This window comes from Lolium perenne, chromosome 4 (assembly GCF_019359855.2).
Source record: "Lolium perenne isolate Kyuss_39 chromosome 4, Kyuss_2.0, whole genome shotgun sequence".
Classification (NCBI taxonomy): Eukaryota; Viridiplantae; Streptophyta; class Magnoliopsida; order Poales; family Poaceae; genus Lolium; species Lolium perenne.
Genome location: NC_067247.2, coordinates 356,429,877 through 356,450,250, shown reverse-complemented (window position 1 = coordinate 356,450,250; position 20,374 = coordinate 356,429,877). Strand labels below are relative to the sequence as shown.

The 20,374-nt window shown below is 45.2% G+C and overlaps 1 protein-coding gene and 1 long non-coding RNA gene across 2 annotated transcripts; one reads left to right on the top strand and one right to left on the bottom strand.

Annotated features, from left to right (window-relative positions):
* Positions 1-10,662: 10,662 nt before the first annotated feature.
* On the top strand, positions 10,663-14,093 carry LOC127296895 (uncharacterized). Its single transcript, XR_011743980.1, has 3 exons — positions 10,663-11,638; positions 12,159-13,586; positions 13,785-14,093. It is a non-coding gene; the product is annotated as an uncharacterized lncRNA (long non-coding RNA).
* Positions 14,094-15,482: 1,389 nt separating this feature from the next.
* LOC127296894 (rhamnogalacturonan I rhamnosyltransferase 1) lies at positions 15,483-18,956 on the bottom strand. Its single transcript, XM_051327126.2, has 8 exons — positions 18,585-18,956; positions 18,017-18,084; positions 17,843-17,931; positions 17,593-17,755; positions 17,227-17,516; positions 16,555-16,759; positions 16,184-16,341; positions 15,483-16,044 (listed from the first exon to the last, which is right to left on the bottom strand). The coding sequence occupies exons 1-8, from the start codon at positions 18,754-18,756 to the stop codon at positions 15,780-15,782; spliced, it is 1,410 nt and encodes a 469-aa protein (XP_051183086.1). The 5' UTR covers positions 18,757-18,956; the 3' UTR covers positions 15,483-15,779.
* Between the last annotated feature and the right edge of the window lie 1,418 nt (positions 18,957-20,374).

Genomic DNA, 20,374 nt, shown 5'->3' with positions numbered 1-20,374 from the left:
CACTCGGACCTCCACCATGAAGCTCTAGTGGACGAAGACACCTACAACCACCTAGTGCGATGCGAGAGCACCAGATCGCCTAATCCCTATGGCATGACGCCAGTCACGATAAAGGCAAATAACACCAAAACCCTTGACCTAATCCTACCACTACTATGGATAGAGGAAGATGGACCACCCCTACCTTGCTGGCCAGCAGAGCCGCCGGAGAAGGAGAAGAGAGGGGATGAATCTCAGTGAGGGGCTTGGAGAGAGGAGAGAGGAGGGGAAATAGGAAGAAACTAGTTCACTCCTTCCGCTCTGAAAGGATTGTACGTATGGGCACCTAGAGGAGGGTGAATATGTGCTAACCAATTTTTTATTTTTTCAAATTTAGGATTGAAACAACAGGTAAATTATCTATATATCCAGCTAGGTGAATTTACCTATATGACAAGATACAAGCAACTACATAAGATACAAGATACAATGAGTAAACTACGGTAAAAGGATAGAGGTAACCGAGAGTGAATCACGCGGAGACACAAGGGTTGATTCCCGTAGTTCCTTCCTTTTTAGGGTAAGTACATCTGCATTCAAGGGGTGTGGTGCCACGACGGCCAACCAACTCCACAAAGGCCTCACGCTATTCTCCGGTGAGCAAGCCACAAAGGTTATCTCACGCTCCATGATGTCTACTCACACTTCTTTTCCTGTAGACAGTGTTGGGCCTCCAAGAGCAGAGGTTTGTAGAACAGCAGCAAGTTTTCCCTTAAGTGGATCACCCAAGGTTTATCGAACTCAGGGAGGAAGAGGTCAAAGATATCCTTCTCAAGCAACCCTGCAATCACGATACAAGAAGTCTCTTGTGCCCCCAACACACCTAATACACTTGTCAGATGTATAGGTGCACTAGTTCGGTGAAGAGATAGTGAAATACAAGTAATATGGATGTATATGAGTGGTAATAGCAATCTGAATAAAATATGGCAGCGAGTAAACATGCAACAGAACAGTAAATAAACGGAGATTCGATGTGTGGAAACAAGGCCTAGGGATCCTACTTTCACTAGTGAACACTCTCAACAATGATCACATAATAAAACCACTCTACACTCTCTTGTTGGATAACAAACACCATTAATTGTGTAGGGCTACAAGAGCACCTCAATACCGGAGTAAACAAGCTCCACAACATTCGATGTTCCTATTTAAATAACCTTAGAGTGCATGATAGACCAACGCAATTATACCGAGTACTAACATAGCATGCACACTGTCACCGTCAGGCTATGAAAGGGGGAATAGATCGCATCAATACTTATCATAGTAATAGTTAACTTCATAATCTACAAGAGATCACAATCATAGCTTATACCAAGTACTACATGATGCACACACTGTCAACAATACATCATGGAGGAGGAATAGACTACTTTAATAACATCACTAGAGTAGCACATAGATGATATTCAACTAGATCACAAAGAGAGAGATGAACCACATAGCTACGGTAGAGCCCTCAGCCCCGGGGGAGAATTACTCCCTCCTCATCATGGAGACAGCGATGGCGGTGAAGATGGCGGTGGAGATGCCTTCCGGGGCAATTCCTCGTCCCGGAAGGGTGCCGAAACAGAGACTTTTGTCCCCCGAATTGGAGTTTCGCGATGGCGGCGGCTCTGGAAGGTTTTCTGGTGTTTCGTCAATCCGTGTCGATGTTTTAGGTCAGGAGGCAACTTATAGGCGAAGAGGCGGAGTCGGAGGGGCCACGGGGCCTCCTCACACTAGGGGGGTGCGCCCCCCCTTGGGCCGCGCCGCCACCTTGTGTGGGCCCCCAGGGCTCCCCTCTGGTCCCTCTCTAACTCTCTGGAAGCTTCCGGGAAAAATAAGGTTCTGGGCATTGAATTCGTCCGATTCCGAGAATATTTCCTTTGTAGGATTTCTGAAACCAAAAACAGCAGAAAACATCAACTGGCACTTCGGCATCTCGTCAATAGGTTAGTTCCGGAAAATGCGTCAAAACGATATAAAGTGTGAACAAAACATGTAGGTATTGTCATAAAACAAGCATGGAACATCAGAAATTATAGATACGTTGGAGACGTATCAGCATCCCCAAGCTTAGTTCCTACTCGTCCTCGAGTAGGTAAACGATAACAAAGATAATTTCTGAAGTGACATGCTACCAACATAATCTTGATCATACTATTGTAAAGCATATGAAATGAATAAAGTGATTCAAAGCAATGGTAAAGAAAATGATTAAACAACTGAATCATATAACAAAGACTTTTCATGAATAGTACTTTCAAGACAAGCATCAATAAGTCTTGCATAAGAGTTAACTCATAAAGCAATAAATTCAAAGTAAAGGCATTGAAGCAACACAAAGGAAGATTAAGTTTCAGCGGTTGCTTTCAACTTGTAACATGTATATCTCATGGATAATTGTCAACATAAAGTAATATGATGAATGCAAATATGCAAGCATGTAAGAATCAATGCACAGTTGACACAAGTGTTTGCTTCTAAGATGGAAGGAAATAGGTAAACTGACTCAACATAAAAGTAGAAGAATGGCCCTTCGAAGAGGGAAGCATGGATTGCTATATTTGTGCTAGAGCTTTTATTTTGAAAACATAGAAACAATTTTGTCAACAGTAGTAATAAAGCATATGTGTTATGTATAAGATATCCTACAAGTTGCAAGCCTCATGCATAGATTACCAATAGTGCCCGCACCTTGTCCTAATTAGCTCGGATTTACATGGATTATCATCGCAATACATATGTTTTAACCAAGTATCACAAAGGGGTACCCCTATGCCGCCTGTACAAAGGTCTAAGGAGAAAGCTCGCATTGGATTTCTCGCTTTTGATTATTCTCAACTTAGACATCCATACCGGGACAACATAGACAACAGATAATGGACTCCTCTTTAATGCATAAGCATTCAACAACAGATAATATTCTCATAAGAGATTGAGGATTGTTGTCCAAAACTGAAACTTCCACCATGGTTCATGGCTTTAGTTAGCGGCCCAATGTTCTTCTCTAACAATATGCATACTCAAACCATTCAACTCATGATAAATCACCCTTACTTCAGACAAGACGAACATGCATAGTAACTCACATGATATTCAACAAAGGTGAAATAGTTGATGGCGTCCCGGGAACATGGTTATCGCTCAACAAGCAACTTATTAGGAAATAAGATACATAAGTACATATTCAATACCACAATAGTTTTTAAGCTATTTTTCCCATGAGCTATATATTGCAAAGACAAAGAATGGAATTTTAAAGGTAGCACTCAAGCAATTTACTTGGAATGGCAGAGAAATACCATGTAGTAGGTAGGTATGGTGGACACAAATGGCATAGTTTTTGGCTCAAGGATTTTGGATGCATGAGAAGTAATCCCTCTCAATACAAGGCTTAGGCTAGCAAGGTTGTTTGAAGCAAACACAAGTATGAACCGGTACAGAAAACTTACATAAGAACATATTGCAAGCATTATAAGACTCTACACTGTCTTCTTTGTTGCTCAAACACTTTTACCAGAAAATATCTAGACCTTAGAGAGACCAATCATGCAACCCAAATGTCAACAAGCTCTACGGCATTTCTTCACTAATAGGTGCAAAGTATATGATGCAAGAGCTTAAACATGAGCACAACTACTGCCAAGTATCAAATTATTCAATACATTATACCAATTACCACATGCAGCATTTTCTGTTTCCAACCAAATAACAATGAACGAAGCAGTTTTCAACCTTCGCCATGAACATTAAGAATGAAGCTAAGAACACATGTGTTCATATGAACAAGCGGAGCGTGTCTCTCTCCCACACAAGCATTTATTCAGAGAATGAAAATAACAAAAACGAAAATAAAAGCACACAGACGCTCCAAGTAAAGTACATAAGATGTGACGGAATAAAAATATAGTTTCAATGGAAGAAACCTGATAAATTGTTGATGAAGAAGGGGATGCCTTGGGCATCCCCAAGCTTAGATGCTTGAGTCTTCTTGAAATATGCAGGGATGAACCACGGGGGCATCCCCAAGCTTAGAGCTTTCACTCTTCTTAATCATATATCATCCTCCTCTCTTGACCCTTGAAAACTTCCTCCACACCAAACTCAAAACAAACTCATTAGAGGGTTAGTGCATAATCAAAAATCCACATGTTCAGAGGTGACACAATCATTCTTAACACTTCTGGACATTGCCCAAAGCTACTGGAAGTCAATGGAACAAAGAAATCCATTCAACACAGCAAAAGAGGCAAAGCAAAATAAAAGGCAGAATCTATCAAAACAGAACAGTCCGTAAAGACGAATTTTTTAGAGGCACTTAACTTGCTCAGATGAAAATTCTCAAATTGAATGAAAGTTGCGTACATATCTGAGGATCACGCATGCAAATTGGCAGATTTTTCTGAGTTACCTACAGAGAACACTGCCCAAATTCGTGACAGACAGAAATCTGTTTCTGCGCAGTAATCCAAATCTAGTATCAACCTTACTATCAAACACTTCACTTGGCACAACAATGCAATAAAATAAAGATAAGGAGAGGTTGCTACAGTAGTAACAACTTCCAAGACTCAAATATAAAACAAAAGTACTGTAGTAAAATAAAAACATGGGTTATCTCCCAAGAAGTGCTTTCTTTATAGCCATTAAGATGGGCTCAGTAATTTTAATGATGCACTCGCAAGAAATAAGAGTTGAAGCAAAAGAGAGCATCAAAAAGCAAATTCAAAACAAATTTAAGTCTAACCCACTTCCTATGAAAAGGAATCTTGTAAATAAACAAATTCATGAAGCATAATGCAACAAGCATAGAAAGATAAAACAAGTGTAACTTCAAAAATTTCAGCATATAGAGAGGTGTTTAAGTAACATGAAAATTTCTACAACCATATTTTCCTCTCTCATAATAATATCCAGTAGCATCATGAGCAAACTCAACAATATAACTATCACATAAAGCATTCTTATCATGAGTCTCATGCATAAAATTATTACTACTCCCAACATAAGCATAGTCATTTTTATTAATTATAGTGGGAGAAAATTCAACAAAGTAGCTATCATTATTATTCTCATCACGTGTAGGAGGCATAGTATAATCATAATAAAATTTACTCTCCATAGTTGGTGGCACCAAAAGACTACTATCATTATAATCATCATAAATGGGAGGCAAAGTATCATCAAAGAAAATTTTCTCCTCAATGCTTGGGGGACTAAAAATATCATGCTCATCAAAACCAGCTTCCACAAGCTTAGAATTTTCCATAGCATTAGCAACAATGGTGTTCAAAGCGTTCATACTAATATCATTGCTACTAGCATGCAAATAAGGTTCCATAGGTTTTTTAATTTTCGCATCAAACAATCCATGTCTTAACTCAGGAAATAGATTAAAAATCTCATAGTTGCTTTCCATTATGCCTAACTAGTGAAATAAAAACAAGAAACAAAAAGATGCAATTGCAGGATTTAAAGGAAATAGCTTCGAGCACTTACAACGGCACCAGAAAATAACTTAGTTACCTGGGACCAGAGTGTGAGTGCCTTTTACCTTTCCTCCCCGGCAACGGCGCCAGAAAATAGCTTGATGTCTACTCACACTTCTTTTCCTGTAGACAGTGTTGGGCCTCCAAGAGCAGAGGTTTGTAGAACAGCAGCAAGTTTTCCCTTAAGTGGATCACCCAAGGTTTATCGAACTCAGGGAGGAAGAGGTCAAAGATATCCCTCTCAAGCAACCCTGCAATCACGATACAAGAAGTCTCTTGTGTCCCCAACACACCTAATACACTTGTCAGATGTATAGGTGCACTAGTTTGGCGAAGAGATAGTGAAATACAAGTAATATGGATGTATATGAGTGGTAATAGTAATCTGAATAAAATATGGCAGCGAGTAAACATGCAACAGAACAGTAAATAAGTGGAGATTTGATGTGTGGAAACAAGGCCTAGGGATCCTACTTTCACTAGTGGACACTCTCAACAATTATCACATAATAAAACCACTCTACACTCTCTTGTTGGATAACAAACACCATTAATTGTGTAGGGCTACAAGAGCACCTCAATGCCGGAGTTAACAAGCTCCACAACATTCGATGTTCATATTTAAATAACCTTAGAGTGCATGATAGACCAACGCAATTATACCGAGTACTAACATAGCATGCACACTGTCACCGTCAGGCTATGAAAGGGGGAATAGATCGCATCAATACTTATCATAGTAATAGTTAACTTCATAATCTACAAAAGATCACAATCATAGCTTATACCAAGTACTACATGATGCAGACACTGTCAACAATACATCATGGAGGAGGAATAGACTACTTTAATAACATCACTAGAGTAGCACATAGATGATATTCAACTAGATCACAGAGAGAGAGATGAACCACATAGCTACGGTAGAGCCCTCAGCCCCGGGGGAGAATTACTCCCTCCTCATCATGGAGACAGCGATGGCGGTGAAGATGGCGGTGGAGATGCCTTCCGGGGGCAATTCCCCGTCCCGGCAGGGTGCCGGAACAGAGACTTCTGTCCCCCGAATTGGAGTTTCGCGATGGCGGCAGCTGATACGTCTCCGACGTATCGATAATTTCTTATGTTCCATGCCACATTATTGATGTTATCTACATGTTTTATGCACACTTTATGTCATATTCGTGCATTTTCTGGAACTAACCTATTAACAAGATGCCGAAGTGCCGATTCTTTGTTTCTGCTTGTTTTGGTTTCAGAAATCCTAGTAACGAAATATTCTCGGAATTGGACGAAATCAACGCCCAGGGTCCTATTTTGCCACGAAGCTTCCTAAGTCCAAAGAGGAGACGAAGAGGGGCCACGAGGGGCCACACCCTAGGGCGGCGCGGCCCCCCCTTGGCCGCGCGGCCCTGTGGTGTGGGGCCCTCGTGCCGCCTCCGACCTGCCCTTCCGCCTACTTAAAGCCTCCGTTGCGAAACCCCGCACCGAGAGCCACGATACGGAAAACTTTCCGCAGACGCCGCCGCCGATCCCATCTCGGGGATCCAGAGATCGCCTCCGGCACCCTCGGGAGAGGGGAATCATCTCCGGAGGACTCTAAGCCACCATGGTCGCCTCCGGTGTGCTGTGTGAGTATGCTACCCCCGGACCATGGGGCCATAGCAGTAGCTAGATGGTTGTCTTCTCCCCATTGTGCTATCATTGTCGGATCTTGTGAGCTGCCTAACATGATCAAGATCATCTATCTGTAATTCTATATGTTGCGTTTGTTGGGATCCGATGAATAGAGAATACTTGTTATGTTGATTATCAAAGTTATATCTATGTGTTGTTTATGATCTTGCATGCTCTCCATTACTAGTAGATGCTCTGGCCAAGTAGATGCTTGTAACTCCAAGAGGGAGTATTTATGCTCGATAGTGGGTTCATGCCTGCATTGACACCGGGACGATGTGAGAAAGTTCTAAGGTTGTGTTGTGCTGTTGCCACTAGGGATAAAACATTGATGCTATGTCTAAGGATGTAGTTGTTGATTACATTACGCACCATACTTAATGCAATTGTCTGTTGCTTTGCAACTTAATACTGGAGGGGGTTCGGATGATAACCTAAAGGTGGACTTTTTAGGCATATATGCAGTTGGATGGCGGTCTATGTACTTTGTCGTAATGCCCAATTAAATCTCACTATACTCATCATGATATGTATGTGCATGGTCATGCCCTCTTTATTTGTCAATTGCCCAACTGTAATTTGTTCACCCAACATGCTGTTTGTTTTATGGGAGAGACACCTCTAGTGAACTGTGGACCCCGGTCCAATTCTTTATACTGAAATACAATCTACTGCAATACTTGTTCTACTGTTTTCTGCAAACAATCATCTTCCACACAATACGGTTAATCCTTTGTTACAGCAAGCCGGTGAGATTGACAACCTCACTGTTTCGTTGGGGCAAAGTACTTTGGTTGTGTTGTGCAGGTTCCACGTTGGCGCCGGAATCTCTGGTGTTGCGCCGCACTACATCCCGCCGCCATCAACCTTCAACGTGCTTCTTGACTCCTACTGGTTCGATTAAACCTTGGTTTCTTACTGAGGGAAACTTGCCGCTGTGCGCATCACACCTTCCTCTTGGGGTTCCCAACGGACGTGTCAACCACACGCATCAAGCAAATTTCTGGCGCCGTTGCCGGGGACCTAAAGAAAAGTTACACCACAAAGATTTCTATCTCCCACGTCAACTGCACGCCAGCAGCAGCTCAGGAAGGTTTTCTGGTGTTTCGTCAATCCGTGTCGATGTTTTAGATCAGGAGGCAACTTATAGGCGAAGAGGCGGAGTCGGAGGGGCCACGGGGCCTCCTCACACTAGGGGAGCGCCCCCCTTGGGCCGCACCGCCACCTTGTGTGGGGCCCCCAGGGCTCCCCTCTGGTCCCTCTCTGACTCTCTGGAAGCTTCCGGGAAAAATAAGGTTCTGGGCATTGATTTCGTCCGATTCCGAGAATATTTCCTTTCTAGGATTTCTGAAACCAAAAACTGCGGAAAACAGCAACTGGCACTTCGGCATCTCGTCAATTACGTTAGTTCCGGAAAATGCATCAAAACGATATAAAGTGTGAACAAAACATGTAGGTATTGTCATAAAACAAGCATGGAACATCATAAATTATAGATACGTTGGAGACGTATCACTCCACTAAGTGGTAGCCTTGAAGGTTGAAACCGAAATCTTTACACAAAGGTTGAGGTTATCTCCACAACTCAATTGGAGGCCCCCAATAACCGGCCTCGAAGCTCTTACAACACAAATCAAGTTTCGAGTGCGACTTCTCCCAAAGCTAGAGTTTCACAAATTTATTCTTCTTCAAACGGGTGGGATAGTCACCCTCCCTTGATTCCGAAGAGGGAAACAAGATTGAATGAATAGGGGGGAGATCTACAAGTTTTGAGCTAGCATATGATATGGATATCACGAGATCTTCAAACATCACTTCGTAACTGAATGAATAGGTGATCATAAAGTTGATCTTCATTCTTCCGGATAATATGGTGAAGCGTCATTTCATGTGATCATGGGAATCGCTACTCCAATGATGGAGAAGATACATCGTCTGACTAGACATGTGACTAAGTTGTTTTGTCATAGGAACATCGATGATATGGGATGAGTAAAGAGAACATCTCGGGTAACGAGGATAACACAGACGTTTCACCTCCATCCTTGAGGATCTAAGTCCCCGGTTGGGGCACATCGGAATCTCTGTCTAGAGACATGGGAGTATCCGGATGAAAGTCCTAAGAAATCTCCGAACCCCTATACTAAGAGTGAGGCAAACGAGTCGCTCACTAAAAAACATGGATCCGGAGTCTTTCACCAGAATCTCTGACCTTGGCGGCCGGAGTCTCTGATCTGGGCACACCAGAGTCTTTGGTCAGGAACTCCACAATAGCACCATTTCTTGAGGCACTCTCCAAAACTATTCCTTGGTGCCCCTAAAACAACAACTAGCACCAGCAGAATACACAACCAAAAACTAAGGGCACCGTCTTCGTCTTTTCACTTTTGAGGGGTCGATCACTGTGAAACGCTTAACACACACACACACACACACATATATATATATATATTCTAAAATACATGAGAACACAGTTAAATATCTTTGTGTTGTTAACAAACACACAAAACACCATTATGGAAGAAATGCTCTTTCACACTCTCCTTCATGCGAATTGCACAAAGTACATAAATGTACAATTTAACCTCTGAGAGCATCTCCAACAGATGCCCAAAACAAAAAAGTTGTCATATAGGGCATAGAGTGCCGAAAAAGTGCCTCCAAGAGATGCCCTAACTCAAAAGTTGTTTTATCATCTTCCCCCACCACCCCCCGATTCTAGATGACCCAGCCACCGCTTACCCTACCCGCCTACATATCCGGCCGCGCAGCACACCCCCCCCCCCCCCCGCCCCCGCGCTGCCGCCTCCCAAAAAAATTTGCGCTGATTGGTGGTCGAGTCGAAGATTTGAAATGTACAAGTAGTATTGATGATGTCTATCTACTGTCGAAGTATCGAGGTAGTGTAGAACTAGTGTCCAAGTGTCTATCTAGTGCCCAAACGTTGTGTCAAAGATTCTTTGTATCGAACTATCGTAATAGAAATGTTTCGAACTCCCCAACTATGTCTCGAAGTCAAATTATAATTGAAATGTGCCAAAGTTTCAAAGTTCGTATGAAAACGAAATTGTGTGTTTGTCCTATTTTACATCATCTGAAATGTATCATATGCCCGATTTTACGTCGTATGGAATTGGTGCCCACAATTTGATACCCTAAAAAATGGCACTTCCTCCGTTCCATGGAAGTTGTCTGAGATTTATCTAAATTCGAATGTAACTAGACAGTAAATAACATCTAGATACATCTAAATTTTAACAAATTTTAGACAATCTCGTGGGAACAGAGGGAGTAAAACGTAAAAGGTGGTGGCCTATAATCCAAGTTTGGTGCCCTAAAATACTTTCCTATAATCTAATTATTTATAGTCTTAGGCAGTGCTCCCTCGTCACGAGCGTCAGATTTAAATCATGCGGTGCGATGGATTCTCAGTGGGGGCCAGTGCACGTGCCCACCGAATAAGTCGCTCCTCTCGTCCGGACACGGATCCGGTGCCCCCATGAAGGCAGGGCACGGATGAACAGTACCGTGCCCTGCAGTTTCGGCCGTTGGATCAAAAATAGAGAGCCAAGATTAATCACTGTAGCTTGGTACTGTACACTACCCTGTAGCAGATGCACTGTAGATAAAACTGTAGCGAATGTCCTGTAGCTAGCGCACTGTTTGTTGTCCTGTAGCAGATGCACTGTTCATAGTCATCTGTCCATTCATTTTTGATCCGACGGCTAAAAAAGGGGGGAGGGCACCGTACTGTTCATCGGTGCCCTGCCTTAGTCAGGGCACCGGATCTCAATCCCTCTCGTCCACCCGTCCGGCCGTCCCAATCTACTCCTGCACATCTCAAAAAAATTCCCCAGCCGCACCATCTCCCCCATGAATTTAGATCCGAGCGGCGAAAAGGCGATTGATTGGATCCCCATCGAGTGGATCTTGAGGGCGGCGGAGGGAGAACGAGATGCGTTTGTGGTGCGGACCGCATGGCGCCCACCTTCCAAGGCGAAGGTCAGCGCCCATGGCTTTGTTGCGGTTGTGCGGGGAGGAATGAGCAGCGCGGAGGCGAAGTGCGGCAGCCATGGAGGATGTGGTGGTAGCCCGTGCTCACAAGGCGAGAGACGGCGGCCATGGAGGATGTGGTGGTCCGAGCCCGTGCTCACAAGTCAAGAGGCAACGGCCATGGCAGCGGTGGTGCTGCGAGCCCGTGCTCAGAAGGCGAGAGGCGGCGGCAATGGAGACGGTGGGGGTAGCGGTTGCCGTGGTGGCGTAGGGTGGCACAGATTCCGGCTTCCTCCTCGTCGACCTCTGTCGCCGCCGCTTCCATCCCCAACCTCCGTTCATGCTTGCCGTCGGCGTCCCCGTCACGCTGGACGCAGCGTTCGACGTCTGGACGTCTGGACGACCTTTGGCTCCTCGTCCCGCGGCAAAGACGAGAACCACGCTCTGATCTAAAGGTGGGGATTTCTGTTGCTTGCGTTTTTTTACATCTCTGGGTAGTCTGAACCAACAATTCTGCCTACCCGTATACTACGTGATGTAATCTGTGGTTGATCTACTTATGTTAAGTACATCCTACTCATCTACAACTTAAGTACGGCCAGTCACAACTCTCATTTTTTTCATATCTACATCGCAGCCCTCTTTTTTTTTTTGTCTTTACTATATTAGCTAGATGTAATTTTTTCTAGGCTATAATTTAGTTTTACATGTAGAAATTAGTAGGATGTAACAATTCAATATTTTAATACTGTGAGAATGTATATTTTGGACTAATATTACATTTTTCTTACATTCAAGTATGTTAGTTCGTAGAATAATCTGTATTATTCAACCCCAAATATACATAGGATGTACCTTTTGCAGTAAAATTGCATTTTTTACATACCAGCACGCTGTAGTTTGTATTTCTATTTCCATCACATATATACATAGGATGTAATTTTTGTGTTAATTTAACATTTTCTTACATGCCAGCGACTGGAGGAAGCAAAAAGCCATCCTTCTTGGGCGAAGGTTTCGAGTCTCCTCTTGGCGTGTCAACTATCGATGGGGAGTGTGGACGGACACAAAGCCGCGCAAAAAAAAAAAAACCAAGTGAAAACAAAGCCGGAGAAACCTGTCGCTATCACGTCTTGGTACCACTTTCTATTTTTTGGGAGGGCACCGCGGTAGACAAACCGGTGCCTGGGCACCCTGTAGCAGCGTCCAAATACTTTACCACATTCCTCTAGCCCAACGGCCATTCACATGTGTCAATATCGCCAAGATGGAAAAAAAAAATCCCTCCGCAAAAGCACCAACCCCGCGAAGGCGAAGGCGAAGCGTGCCTGTCTGCCTCATCAATCCCCCCTCGCAATGAGCCCGCCGCAATTCGACCACGTCTCGCCGCCGGTGCTGGTCGACGACGCCATGCGCGAGATCTTCCTGCGCATCCCGCCGGACGACCCCGCGACGCTCGTCCGCTCCTCCGCCGTCTGCACGGCCTGGCGCGGCATCATCTCCGACGCCGATTTCGGCCGTGAGTACCGCGCGTTCCACAACACTTGGGAGACCTTGGCCTCCCACTTCACATCCACAACCGCATCCTTCCGCTCGCCTGTCTGCCATGACCGCCAGGACTGGCACGCCCTCGACTCCCGGCACGGACTTGTCCTCTTCCGCACCCACCACGGCAGCGAATAGATCATCGGGGATTTCGCTGTATGTGACCTCGTCTCCCACGACCGGTGGAGTGTTCCCGCTCCCCCCAGCCCGGAGTGGTCGGGCGTGGAGCACTACTGGAATGCCGCAGTGCTCCGCGACTACACTGGCGAGGGCGCTTTTCTCGTGTCCTTGGTGGGCAATAGCCCCTGGGTGATCCTCGCCTCCGTCTACTCATCCGAGGCTGGTGAATGGAGCGACACCATCTCCATTGGGCGGTCGATTAGGGTCTATATCGACCACTTCAGGCACAGTGCCGTCATTGGAAATATGGTATATCTCCCATGTGTGGAAAGACGAACATGATAGTGGCGTACGACATGGGTGCGCAAGAACTAGCGGTCATTCGCGCGCCATTCTTTGACGAACCAGACATTGTCCTCGCTGGGGCCGATGACGGCATGCTGCTGTTCGCGGCCGTGCGGGAGTCTGTACTCTCCCTCTGGTCAATGGAGGCTGCTTGTCCTAACGCTAACGGTGCGGCGACATGGGCACGTCGCAGGGTCATCGAGCTCCAACCATTGCTCCCTCTGTGTGCCTTCTTCCACGTTTTGGTGGTTGGTTTTGCCGAAGGTGCTGGTGTCATCTTCCTGGGTACAGGGGCTGGGTTGTACACAGTTGAGCTCAGTTCAGGCCGAAGCAAAAAGGTAGGACAGAGATTCTTCGGAAAAGCCATACCCTACACGAGCTTCTACACCGGAGGTACAGACTAGCCTCGTTACTGTTTCTTAAACATGCACATGACGTTCTTGACATCTAATGTATACACCATTGCAATATGTTTCAGTGATTTTGTGTGTAGCTTAGTTTTTCAATGGTGATTTTAAAATGCTTCAGTGCCCCTCTCCTACTCACCATGTATACTCCAACTTGTCTCATTATTCTCTTACCACGATGCAGGGCATGGTGACCGTGGCAGGCGCGCAGTTTTTGGTGCTACAAGACGATGGGCTGGTCTCCTTTGGCTGTACGGGGAGAACCTGCAGTGAGGGTGGATGCGCTTTCGTACCATCTGTGTGTCTTTTGCCAAAATTATCGAACTCTTTGAGTTTTCATGTTTTAACTTTGTACGCTTGTGACATCATCCAGGCTGGAGATGGATTTGCTAGCCTGTGTAAAAGTTTGATCGAGTTTCTCAAGACAAAGGTGCTAAAAAAACGAGCTGTTCTGTAAAACCACCATCAATTGTATCTGTTTTTCTTGTCTTCAGCCATGACATAGACTGCGTGTTGTTGCGTAGTTGGGAATGAGCAAGGAAAGCTTCGTGTGGATATTGATAGGAAGTACCGCATTCAAGAAAAATAACAACACTCAATTAAACCAAAATGGGAAGCACTGAGCGTCCCCCGGGGGATCAAATCCCTGATCCCCCGGGTCCGCAGCCGCTTGATTGAGTCGGTCTGGACCGTCTGATTGGCTGCGAGTTGTCAACGCGTCTCTCTCCTAAGGATTGTATTTCTCTCTCTCCTAAGGATTGTATTTCTCTGTTAGAAAATTCACCGCGAGCAAACTCGCACCGGCAAATTAAACATACAGAAACTGCGCCAGCGCTCCTTCTCACCGCCGTCGCTCAGAGCTCCGGCGAAACTGCACCAATCGCTCCTTCCGACCGCCGCCATCGCCGTCGCTCAGAGCTCCGGCGAATCGCGCCAGCTCGCAACCTTGCCGGACACGGATGACAGCACCCTCGCTCTCCCACTCGTAGCACCTCCGGCAAGGGCTAGCTGCACTTCCTGCTGCAGCTCGCAACACCGTCGCCGACAGCACCTTCGCCCTTATCTCGCTGCCGTGCCATGGGAGCAAGCCGTCGTCCCATGAGAGCAACGCCGCCAGCCTCTCGCAGCAACTCTGGCCACCCCTTGCAGCAAGTCCGGCAACCCTTTGTAGCAAGGCCGTCCGCAGCAGGCAGCTCGCGTCCGCCGCCAGCCCCTAGTAGCAACTCCGGCCGTCCCCCTTGCAGCAACTCTGGCAGCGCTTTGTAGCAAGGCCGTCCGCCGCTGGCAGCAACGCTTCCGCCCCCAGCCCCTTGCAGCAACTCTGGCCACTCTTCGTAGCAAGGACGTCCGCCGCTGGCAGCAACCGCTTCTTCCGCTCGCAGCAACACCCACCTCCGACTGCTAACCTTGTAGCATATCCATGGCGGTGCACGGGGGAGCGGCGAAACTTGCAGCGAATTGACTCGTAGAACTTCCGCCGATCCACGCAGCACCGGTGCGCCACCGCCCAATGGCTAGCAGCTGCGCCGGTCGCCGCGAGCAGCAGCACACCTCCCGGTAGCACCTCCGCCCGAGAGAGGGAGGGAAACCAACGAAGAAGAGAGGGAGGAGATCTGGGGCGGAGCAGCGTGGCTGGCCTAGCAGCGGCATGATGGTGGGGCGGGTACTGAGACGGTGGCCGGAGTAATCCATGGCGGACGAAAAGCTTTTGCGAGAGGTGGAAGAAGCGAAGAGAAAAGAAACGTGTGGAGGAAAAGCAACGCGACCTGATAAGGCTCGTGGTGGGACCCCAAACCGCTCGCAGTATCCCACGTTCACGGACACGTGGCGCAAGCGGGACCAGGACGATGCGCGCGTCCGATCCCCCGGCTGTAGCGAAGCGTTTTCCAACCAAAATTGCTATGAATTGGTCACCGTTGCAATTGTATATGGCTCATCACGAATCAATCATAAATGAACAAGAGCACAAACTCACAAGCCAAAATTTACACGAGGCCTCCCTATTTTGGCAAGCTGGAAAATAAATGAATCAATTACATAGCACAAGAAAAAACTACCTATACAACAGCACACTGGTAACATAGATTAAATGATCATGGGGTCTCTGCCTGCTTGCTGCTGGCTTCAGTCCGTAGATCATCACAAACAATGACTTGCACCGGCGAGGTTTCAAATGTGCTCACCTTACAGTAACTGTATCCTTAGTTCGACTGCACTGGCTTGAATTGGCTAGGCACTCGTGGGGGTTAGCGTAGAAGTAATCCTCTTCTTTCGGCTTGTTTTCGAGTTTCCGCCGACAGGATGGTTGGACTACACGGCCTCTATCAACTTCCTGGACAGAAGATGCAAAATTCTCCCAAGAAATTGTCTTGCTGTTGTACAAGTCTATAAGTTCAACTAGTTTCCGTCGGTCTAACAACACACTTTTTCGGAAACCCAGGAACCTGAATATAAAAATGCAACCAAATAGTTAGAAGCTGGTGATATTATTTGTTTACTTATTTATTTATTTTAAAGAGTAAACTACTAATCGTTTTGCACAAGAGTGGCTGCTCTCATAAGGCAAAATCTTGCTGTACACACCTTCTGTGGCCTTCAACAAGTTTCGCCATGTTACCATCGTAAGTAGGAAGGAAAACATTACTAGAGGTAGATACAATGAAATCGAGAGCAGCCATCTGAGAAGAATGGTTTTGAAACTGATGCAGAGCTTCTGAATCAAGCAGCATCTCTTTTCTTACCTGAAAGGTAATCAGTATTGCTCATATTAGCATGTTTGGTCCGTATAGGGAATATGACATCCTGGATATGCCAGGGAAGGTCAGGAAACTACAAGTTGTGTGCCTGACAGAGGCAAAACCTCACTTGAAATACAATGTTGGGAAATTGCACTGTAGTTGTCGCCACAAAATATGAAAAAACAAATTTAACTGACAAGAATGTTGGACACTTACGAGTTTCGGAAAAGCAGCCCTTAATGGTTCCAGTCTCTTTTCTCCCCCATAAATTTCACCAGCAGCAATGTATACAAGAGTATCCTTTTGAAAACCCAGCGCTTTCAAAACAAGTGATGTCTCCTCAGGCGTAAGTGGGCATAGTCCTTCTGATCTCTTGGCTTTGGAATCAATTTCTTTTTCTCTCCACCATGGATAAGCATATCTGATTGATAGAAAAAAGTTAGATTCTGGTGATTCAAAATGTGTGCATCACTTTTCAGCTATCAAGAAAATCAGCACAAACAAGATAAGCTGGCACTCAACCAATTTGACTACCCTAAAGACGGATGAGCAGTTCCAGTTTTATTCCATTGACATGTATCCATAATGAAAAAAGGAAAAGGATGTATTCATGAAAATGCACAATTTGTTGAAACTGATACACTGATGTTGCAAATGTCTCTTGATCTGAACCCCAGCAATATAAAATGAGAATCGTATGCATGACCACAGTAGACAAATTAATATATGTGACATCTATGTCATTGTTGTTATAGTACTAGTCTTTGTAGATAAGTCAAGAACCAATATAGTATCATCTCCTTCTTCTGTGAGGAACTACTTGAATCAATATCCAAAATGCTACTACATATTCATGTTAGGTGAAAGACTGCACAACAAAAAGTATACCTCATTCTTTTGAGCTCCTCAGCTTCTTCAGGATTAAGACCATGATTGCAACCAGAAAACGCAAGCATGTCCATCTCATATCGTAAATGCAACGCCACAAATGATCCCTTCGCTCCAAGTTTATGTACCAATTTATTCCCCAATGCTTCAATCTGGGGGGTAAACTTCAATGCATGAAAATTAGCACGGCATCTAACCAGTTGAAGCTCGGTACTGATGCCATTATTTGCTAACCGAGCATCCGTCTTGTTAAAGTGGATGACTCTATATTTGCTGAAGAGTGGTAAGATCTGCATGAGTTGAGAGACTATGAAGAGTACATACTAATGCATGTACCATGGAAGGATCCCAGATAAGTTGACAAACCTGATGCAGGTAATATTTCTCATCTGACCAACTCACAGGTGGCATCTCAAGTATAATGCTTGAACCCGTTGGACCGAACTTCTTCGGCAGTCGTTTAACAATGCGCACTTCATCTCTTAACGAGGTAATGAAATGCCTCACATCAAATATGTCTCCAAAATTGCTGAAAAGCATACAGAATACTAGTCGCATAAGATATCAACCTTGTTAATACATAGAGCTAGCACCTCTTGAAGAAAATGGAATGAACCTCTGATCAGCCCAGAATGATCTCTTGTCAAGTTCTGGAACAACCATCGTGAGGTTTAGCAAACGTGCAACTGCCACCATGTCACATATCTGAAACACAAGAGGTTCAAAACAACAAGGAGTTAAAATGGAAAATCTAAAATTGAACAGCAGAAGTGAGCAAAAAACGACTGACCTCCGAACGCATCTGATTAAGACCACCGTTGCAAGATATCTTCAGATAACCATTGCTTTTGTAGATTCCTGTGGAAATAATCCATCCATATATTACTGGTGGTGGTGATTGACTGAAATAGTAATATCTCGACAGAACATTTACAGTCCCTTGAGCAGGTATCTCAAAGCAACTTCTTAAAAGCGCACTTAATTTCATTCTCAAGATATCATCATTTAGCGCATCAACATATGATTTGTCATGCCTTTAAGAGCGAACTGTCTCTTTCACTAATCTCAGCTATGTGTTTCACCAGAAATGTCTATACCTTACTCAGTGAATCGGTGGATCACACACTTGGAGACAGGGACAGGGACCCAAACTTGCTATGAATTCGGGGAAGGACAACAATAAGAAATGATGCATCCAATCTTACATGTCTACTACTATCATTTACCGTTCGCTAACTTTACAACTTGTTAAAACAAACTAGAATCAAAAATTAGGGTGTCAAGTGGGATCCCACCTAAGTCCCACTTGTAGTACATTTCTTAGCCAGTAGTAACAAAATAACCCGGAGACCACTCACTTGGGGGCGGGGGCGGAAGCGAGGAAGGCGGCGGCGAGGGCGCGGGCGCACCGCCGGCGAGGCCGAACAGGACGAGGAGGCGTCCTACGGCGACGAGCTGAGCGACGGAGGCCCACAGCAGCAGGGCCGCGCAGCCCGCCACGAGCCAAACCCTAGGCCTGGACCTCGCCATCGCTGCCTCACAGCCGGCGCCGCCTCCTGATCGCCGCCGGCATTTGAGGTCGCGGCGGCGGCGGCTCCGAAAGGTTCGAGAAGATCTCGGGGAGGGCCCGTGGGGAGCTGCGATCTCGTTAGCCTAGCTGTGGGGACTGGGGAGTGGGGGACTTGGGCGTTTGGCTTCTTTTGGTTGGTTGGTTGGTGGTCGTGCTTCTCTTGCTGGTGGTGAGGTGACATGGGAAAGGGATTATCCTAGCTGAGTCATAGACCACCAGGTGGACTACACTACACTACACTACACTACACATGACATATGCACTCTAAAGTTATTGGACTTGTTCTAGGAAAAGTCCGATTTGAACCTGGGTGCATGTGAACTCTAGTTGGAAATGTATTTTCCAAATGTTAAAAAATTCTGAAATAAAAATATCCGGGTACGTACGCATGTTCCATGTGTGCGTAGAAAGTTTTCGCGGAGAAACCATTTTTTTATTTCAGAATCTAAAAAAGATAAAATACGTCACATATATACTGCTATATAGCCCTGCAAAATTTTACCTTTTTGCCAAGACAAAATAAAAGGTTTTTTCGTCACGAAACTCATGTCCAGGGCACATATTTGAGATCATCTGGGAAATCATTTTGTGTTTCGATTTTTAAAACATGTTTTGACATCACAAACGGAACTTTTCAAAAAGTGGGTTCACATGCCCCCATGTTCCATATATGCAGTCTCGTTCTATGTATATTTTGTTTGCATAGGCTTTTTCATAAGGACACGGATGGCCCAACGTATTTCAGACGCAAAAAGATGATCGCGCTCGTCTGTTTGCATCGGCTGCGAACGCGAAATTGGCCTTCAGGTCACAACCGACCGTTTGCGTCTAGAGCTTATCCCACTTCCATGTATGTGTTCTCATATGTTTCAAGTGCATCTCATAGTGCGGGCTTAGTGTTTTCTGGTCTATGTAGCTAGCTAGATTGAGGCACCCCTAGCTCCTTGATCGATGGATTGGGACTTCTTTGCTTAGATGTGTATCTGTCTGCATGCGCATGTGACATCTCATCGCTATAAATCTTGAATATTAATATGCTAGTCTTGGCAAGTTTTCTCTAGCACTACGTTTAGTTGATGGTGCCATTTATTTCTTTTTATGTTGTTGAGAGTTAATTTTCATACCCTGTTCCTTGTATCCAGCTGGATGTGTATTGTCTGAATTTCTCTGAATTTCTGTGCAACACCTTTCAACAAGGAAGAAGCAGAACAGGGACACGTGGTGCTAAAGAGGAAGAGGGATGCTAGTTTGGGTGAGGGGGCTAGCTGGAGGGTGTCTTGGGGGAGGGTTCCCTGACTGCTGGATTGGTGGACAGGTACTTCTCGGGATTGGCGGACTTCTTGATAGCAATGGCCATTAAAAGGGCTCGATACACGAACATGATGAATTGCGTGCCCTTGCATGTGATTCTGATACTTCTAGCAAAATTGCTATCGAAAATGTTTGACATCTTGATGTTGGATCATTGGATCCCTAGACATAATGAACTGAGTTGTGCATTGAATTACTCATCTTGAATTATGAAAGTATTCACATGTTTAATCGTGGTAGAACGCTTCCATGGATGTCATCCCCCTC